A 7,637-nucleotide genomic window follows, 5' to 3' on the forward strand; every position below is an offset into this window, starting at 1 on the left:
ATGCTGAATTTGAGATTTTCATTTGTTGTCATTTGTAATCATCAAAATTAATCGAAATAAACATTTGAAATATGAGTTTGTATGTAATGTATGAATATAATATACAAGTTTCACTTTTTAAATGGAATTACTGAAATAARTCTACTTTTTCATGATATTCTAATTTTATGACCAGCACCTGTAAATCTAGCTTAAATCTACACCTGATTGTCTTTTGGAATCAATCCAGTTAAAGATGTCTGCTACGTGCACTGATATTGAGATTAAGTTTGATACTGTAATCACTGAGAGTCGTCCTCAGTATAAACTCAAACTATCCATTATCTTTACTGCAGAGGTCACTGGTGTCCTTCTACACCCTGGACAGGTCAAACAAACAGATCTTGCCAATCTCACATTATGACTGAACATTGCACACAATGATATTTTAAAGTTTGACAACATGGATGGAACTCTGTCCCTCCTTATAAGATGTTTAGTTTAAAACTCTGGCATGTGATGCGGTGAGTGATCTACCTTCCTTCAAGAGATGCTAATCTTTAAATCCAATCTGCTTTTATTTAAACTCAAGTGTTTCAATAACTCCTGCTACTCTATTTCATTAGAGGTGGAGCTACTCATACATTTCAGTGAAGTCTGGCGTCCAGCTGAGAGAGTCCACAGTCAGCGGGCTCTCACTCTTCTTCTCCTCCGCCTCTCCTTTCTCCTCCAGATGTCCTCGAGACAAATCCAGGCTGCTGTAAACCTGACAACCAGCAATCATTCACTTCAGTACACATAGATCAAGTTGCAAAATGACGGTAAATTCTCAGAGATTAAAAAAAAAACAGTAAATGCACTGTAAAGATTAAATACTGAACAGTCACTGCGATGTTTCATCACATAACGCTTCGTGTGTTATCGCATGTCTCAGAGTTTAGTTGCAGCTGAGAGAAAAGATTTGGCGTAGCTCAACACTGAGACAGACTGCTGCTTCTGAGACCTGCTGTAACGTTTCGTCTTCATGTGAGAGAGGAGCAGACTGCAATGCAGCATGACTCCCAGCTGGAAGGACTGTGCTGTGTACTGTTCACACACCGCTGCTAACAAACCTACCATATTTATTCATGTATAATACGATCTCACGTATAAAATGACTGCCCCCTTTTTTTTTTACTTAAAAAGCATAAAAAATTTAATCCTCAAACTACCTCCAATTTCATACAGACTTCAAGATTTTTCAGCCTTTGCAGTCTTTATACATTTCAGTAAAATGATCATTTTATTTCAGCAACATATGTACTAAAAGGTATTTTGACAAATATATATCAGATGTAGCAGCATCATATGAATTCTGGCATTTTACACATAGTCCACCAGGAGGCGCCAACACAAAAGTCAGAGACTTCACATGAGATTTGAACCATCTTCAAGCAGATACAAGCTGACAACTTCCTTCTCGCGAGCGCCCCCTCTGGTGGGGAAACATTTTTCAGGGATACAAACTTTTTCAGAACACCGGCAGACGGCAGCCATTACAGATGAACATGTGTTTGTTGTTGTTTGAGGAGCGGCTCGGTCACACACTAATGTCATTAGTTTGTTATCATTAAAGCAGTCCTGCACTAAGGTACAGGACTGCTTTACCCCCCTTTTTTTCACATCGTGTCTCCTGCCTGGATCTGTTACTACCTCGCTCTAAAGCACGGATAAGTGTCACAGGTACATAAGTAAAAATATTTATCAGAGTATAGTACTACCCCCCAACTTTATGGATGATTTTATGGATTAAATTTTATGTATTATACTTGAATAAATACGGTAATTTGAGAGCAGAAAATGAATGCAAAGCTCAAATCAATGTTTAATACTGCGAGGGGCAAGGAGGAGTGAAACCAAGGTTTCCAGACGCAGATTTCCATATGAAACACCAAGTACTTATTCTTCCTTTCCCAGGAGGAAAAGATGAGGACAGATGAGGCCATCAGCTCATTTCCATCACTAATGGCTCTGGCAGTGATGATGATGCTTACATATTAACATGAGACTGCAACAATCTGTAGAGGGAGATTAAGGACACACCTTAGAGAATCGATGAGAGCAAGAGGAGAACTGCCGCAGATCCACGTTGAAGTCTTCATCATTTGTGTCATCTTCCTCAGCCTCCAGGTGATGGTATCTCTCAGAGCGAGCTGAAGGACAGGAGGTTTACATTTCACTTTGCTTTCATCCTCTGTCTCCAAAGGTGGACAATAAGGTTTTATTTCTCTGTGTTCATGGAGTTGCTTGCAAAATATCTACTGAAGTACAAGATACATTTTAATGAAACATCTACAACTAATTCACTTTTGAAGTTAAAACACTCAAAATGGCTGCCTCAGCTAAAAACATTAAACTGGCTCAACCTGAATGTTGGTGTGAAAGCAGCAGAAACTGAACTAAAACACATCTACTAAATAAACAGAGAGAATGTTGTTTAAATTTTGCCATTATCTGTTTGGAGTCAACTCTCGCTGTCTGTTAGCAAAATATCGCATCAAGTCCTAATTTGCTATATTAGGAACAATATTACTTATTATTTAAGTATATATTTATACTTTGGCCGGCTGTGGCAGAGTGGTTAGGGGAGTCGTCCTGGAGTCGGAAGGTTTTCTGGTTCGATTCCCTGTCCAGCTGTCTCAGTCGTTGTGTCCTTGGATAAGATACTTCAGCCCTAATGCCTCTGATGTGTCCCATCAGTGTATGAATGTGATTGGCACTGATTAGTCTCCATAGCTGATTGTATATGTTAGCTTTGTAGGAGATCTAATAGAGTGCTGTGTGAACGGGTAAATGAGGACACAGATTGTAGTGTGAAGAGCTTTGAGTGTCCTGGATGGATAGAAAAGTGCTATACAAGTACAGTCCATTTACCATTTATATTATAATTAATTATAACTCAAAGTCAGGTTACAACTTTAAAAAAAAATCTGTGATTTCTAGCAATCATTAGCCTGGTAAATACCAGACCCTCGTCCTTCACTTCGCTTCATACGAGGGTCTGGACTCTCAGCTACAGAGAAGTGATTCTTGCTGGAGGCGTGGCCTCTGCTGAAGTTTAAAATGATTGGATCGGTTGGCCACGATGTACAGCAGGTAAAATAAGTATTGAACACGTTACCATTGTTCTCAGTAAATATATTACTAGAGGTGCTAATGACATGAAATTTTCACCAGATGTTGGTAACAACCCAAGTGATCCATACATACAAAGAAATCAAACCATAAATGTCCAGAAATGAAGTTATTTGTAATAATGTGGAATGGCACAGGGAAAAAGTATTGAACACACTTACTGAAATTTATCTAATACTTTGTACATAAACCTTTGTTGGCAATGACAGCTTCAAGACGCCTCCTGTATGGTAATGTAAACGTACCTGCTAATTCCAGGTCTTTCTGAAGATCTCCACAAGTGGTCCTTGGCTCTTGGACAACTCTTCTSATAATTCTTTTCACTCCTCTGTCAGAAATCTTGTGAGGAGCACCTGGTCGTGGTCGGTTTATGGTGAAATAATGTTCTTTCCACTTCTGAATTATGGCCCCAACAGTGCTCACTGGAACCTTCAGAAGTTTAGACATTCTTCTGTAACCGATGCCATCATTATGCTTTGCAACAATAAGGTTGTGAAGGTCTTGAGAGAGCTCTTTACTTTTACCCATCATCAGATGGTTCTTGTGTGATACCTGGCCATCATTTGGGACTGAACCAGCTGATATTAACTTGCACTGACAAGGGGCAGGCTTGCTTTCTAATTACTGAGAGAGTTCAGCTGGTGTCTTGGCTTTCCATGCCTTTTTACACCTCCCTTTCTTCATGTGTTCAATACTTTTCCCTGTGCCATTCCACATTATTACAAATAACTTCATTTCTGGACATTTATGGTTTGATTTCTTTGTATGTTTGGATCACTTGGGTTGTTACCAACATCTGGTGAAAATTTCATGTCATTAGCACCTCTAGTAATATATTTACTGAGAAAAATGGCGACGTGTTCAATACTTATTTTACCCACTGTATGTGTGCCAGCTCCACTGTGAAGGAGGCTAAGCTAAGAAGCTAACTGGAAATCGCGTGCTCTGTAAACAACCCTACTGAGAGAAAATTACTGAGCTGAACGAGACGACTGTAAATGAGAGCTGCTGCTTTGTCAGACAAATTTAATTTAATTTGGAAGCCTTATCAACACAGACTGGCTTCATTCACTTCCTCCACTGCCGTATGCTAAAATAACTAGCAGACACTGTGCAGAAAATCGATGTTCTGTTCTCTGATTGGCCCGGACAAAAATTCTCCTGAAGAAATCCTTGTCTAAGAGAAATCCCAGACGGAGCAGTGAAGTGAAACTAGAATTGAGTGGCAACTGCATAGGAAGGCAAGGGCCAGGCTAAGCAATTATAGTATTGTTTTAAATAACTTAGAAAACCTAACTTTCTTGTACAGACTGTCAATGATTTAAGTTTTAATCATGAATTAGTCAACAATATACTGGGACACTAGGAGACACGTGGTTTGTTTGTGTAAACTTTGGCTCATCTTCTAGGCTTCCTGCTTTTGAACAGCTGCTTGTAAAAGAGATTACAGCTTTATTCATGAACCAGTTGTCCTTTGACATAAATAATAAGTGCTCATAAAAAGACCTCTGACAGCATTGCTTCCACTGGTGAGTCACACTGACTGAGTAAAATAAACTGGACTAGATGCAAACAACAGAAACATAACTTCTATTTGTCTTTTGAAAGGACTTATTGATTTCTTAAATGTTTTTAATGCTTTCAAAAAAACACACCAAGTGCTGAAAACATGATAAATAAATTATAAAACCTTTTTTCTTTTCTCACTAGCTGGTAACTCACTGTCGAAGTAGCTTGTGTCGTCTTCAGACTCCAGCTGAGGAATAAACTCTGCCTTCTGCCTCAGCAGACCATTCCAGTCCAGGTTGTAGAAAAACTGATGCTGCTTGACTTCAGAGGCTCCACCTAAGAACAGATTTTTGGGACAAATGCACACATGAAACACACACACACAACTTGAACACTTCAGTTAAACACATGAGGTGAATAAATGCATTTCATTCCACGTCTTTTTGTCTGCAGGTCAAACCAGAAATGACCATGAACTTAGTATTAGACTTTGCATCGTATGAGTTTTTGTAAAAAAAAAAAAAAAAAAGATGTTTGTAAACTGCAGCTGTCCTCAGACTGAACGTCTGTGTGTCAAGGTGATAAGAAGTGTTTTGTTCCAGGTCAGGTTACTTTTACAATTTGCACATCCTCACAGTGGCTGACCATGCGTGGAATTAGATACACGGACTATGAAGGAGTAATTGCAACTGATCAAACCATGGAGGTCAGTAGATCACAGAAGAAACGGCACAGAAGCAGGATGACCTCATTTTGTCCCCCAGTGCCTTGGAATAATGAGAACTGCTGAGGTGGCCTGTTGTCCCTTTGGACCTCTCAGAGACTCTGTTCCACTTTCTCCTTTGTTCTCACCTGTGCCCATCCTTTCCAGAGGGTTCTGTCTCAGCAGCAGGGTGATAAGCTCCTGAGCATCAGGAGGTGGAGCATCCTCTCCTTCTGGCCAGTTGATCTCATCTGAAAACATAAAATACATGCAATCAGTTCAAATTTACTCCACATACAATGAGCCTGGAGCACAATGGTGTCAATGAAACTCAAAGTAATTCTTGGATGTACATCTACAACTGATCAACTTTTGAGTCAATCAAAATCAAGATGTCCATCCCATCAATGATTCTGTCTATTTTACAGATATGGAGCAAAACGTTGGTATGGTCGTAGCTGAAAGTCATCCCTAACATGTTTACAACTTTTACTATTACCTCTTGGAGTCAACTCTGTAAACTGAAATTCTCATAAAGCATGGAATGAATTTTAATGACACTTTGAGAATGTAATTGTGAGATAATACAGATACATACTCCGAGAGCCAACTCATCTCACAGAATTGTGTTTAATTTATTGTCATTTTCAAGGTTCAACTAAAAACAACCAGCTCCGTCATGTCTCAAGATGTTCTTAGTTTCAAAACTCTGGCATGAAAGGTGGCAAGCAGGGGTGGAAATTAAAAAAATTCCACACAAGCCACAGTGGCTGGTAGAAAAAGTTTTATACCGGCCACTCAAACTTTTTACCAGCCACTATTTTTAGTTTCTGTAACACGGTGGCATTTAGACAATTCATGGTCCTGGTGGCCTAATTATATTATTTGTGTCTATAATCAGATAATAGCACTCAAAATCTATTAGTGTCTCAGAGTATTTCAAGTCAGCCTGTTTGCCAAAAATGAAAATGATAAGACTTTTTGGCGTCTCTACTTTTCTTACTAACTTGCTTTTTGCTGGTGTGTAGGTGGAATACCAGTTATTTTTAGGTAGGCTACTTGGCTGGAAAAAATAGCTTTTTAACCTTAATAATTTAGGAGAAATTTTTAAGGTGAAAAAACAAATTAAATTATCTTACAACTAAATTACTAAATGTATCTCCTTCATTTAATAAAATTAGCCTTTGTCTTTTATCATTGTAGTTTTGGTTCTATAGGCTACTAGTATGAATATGTGTCTTTCTTCTGTTCTGAGATTTCAGTAACAGATGAAATCCCTCTGATGATCCATTGTCTCAGAGGGGATCATTTCTATTTTTACTTTGGAAAAAGTTCATGTCACAAGGTTCATTTTGTCACGTAGTTTGCCTGGGTTTTTGTTTTGTTCTGCATCAAAAAATAGCCTGCAGAGAAAAGTAAAGGGGAAAAAAAGGAGCTGAATTTTTATTTATTTATTTGTTTGTTTATTTATTTACTTATTATATTTTATTGTATTTGTTTTGGCATAGTCAGTTTATCTTCAGACATTTCTTGGAGGTTATAAAACAGTTTTTCCTTAAGTTTCCTTTGGTCAATCAAAGTGATCATGGTTATAGAGTTAAAATATTTAACAACTAATATGAAGTTTTTTTAAACTAACATTTATGTAATGTGCACACATCGGCAGTTAGAAGTAGTGTTTTTAATCAGCTGATTTCAGGTTTTTGCTCGATGCCAGCCTACAGCTCTAGCTTTGCTGTTTGCCGACAGATGAAACAAAATTGACTGACCTGTTAAACTCTCCACCGTCTTTTTGTTTTCCTTTCCATTTATTGTTAAAACAAACCTGTAACTTTCAGTTCTTCCTTTGGTTCCTCTTGAGAAAGAGTTTTGTTACCTGCAGCCCGATTAACTCCAGACATGTAACGTCACATTAAAGTTGGCGTTTTTATTTTTTCCTTCTGATAATCGGACGTTTACCTGTTTACCTGTATAATGAGCCTCTTAATCTACATGACAGCTGCAGAGCGGGTTGGAAGATGGTTGTTTGATGTTATTTAATGTTTAAAGACCTACAGGCTCTGAAATGCAAAATAAAAATGAACAAGTTTTTGAAAAATGTCAATAGTAGGATGCGAACACATTTTTTTTTCATTACACACCCGCCACGGTGGTGGGTGAGTTGTTCAGATCTACATGCCACTTCATAATTTTACCCACATTTGGCCAGTGGTGGGTGCTAGTTTCCAAGTGATATGCATCCATTCAAGGAATAGTAGGATCTATATATATA

The 7,637-nt window shown here is 38.2% G+C and overlaps 1 protein-coding gene across 1 annotated transcript in view; it reads right to left on the minus strand.

The window, feature by feature from the left end:
- mast4 (microtubule associated serine/threonine kinase family member 4) overlaps positions 1 to 7,637 on the minus strand; it is a gene marked incomplete in the record, with an annotated part of 204,817 nt that overhangs the window by 25,357 nt on the left and 171,823 nt on the right. The window contains 4 exon segments of the mRNA XM_014024937.1: positions 624 to 745; positions 2,062 to 2,171; positions 4,876 to 4,998; positions 5,515 to 5,616. Of these exon segments, the coding sequence (XP_013880391.1) occupies positions 624 to 745; positions 2,062 to 2,171; positions 4,876 to 4,998; positions 5,515 to 5,616 (457 nt within the window).

This window comes from Austrofundulus limnaeus, unplaced genomic scaffold (assembly GCF_001266775.1).
Source record: "Austrofundulus limnaeus strain Quisiro unplaced genomic scaffold, Austrofundulus_limnaeus-1.0 Scaffold447, whole genome shotgun sequence".
In the NCBI taxonomy this organism is placed as follows: domain Eukaryota; kingdom Metazoa; phylum Chordata; class Actinopteri; order Cyprinodontiformes; family Rivulidae; genus Austrofundulus; species Austrofundulus limnaeus.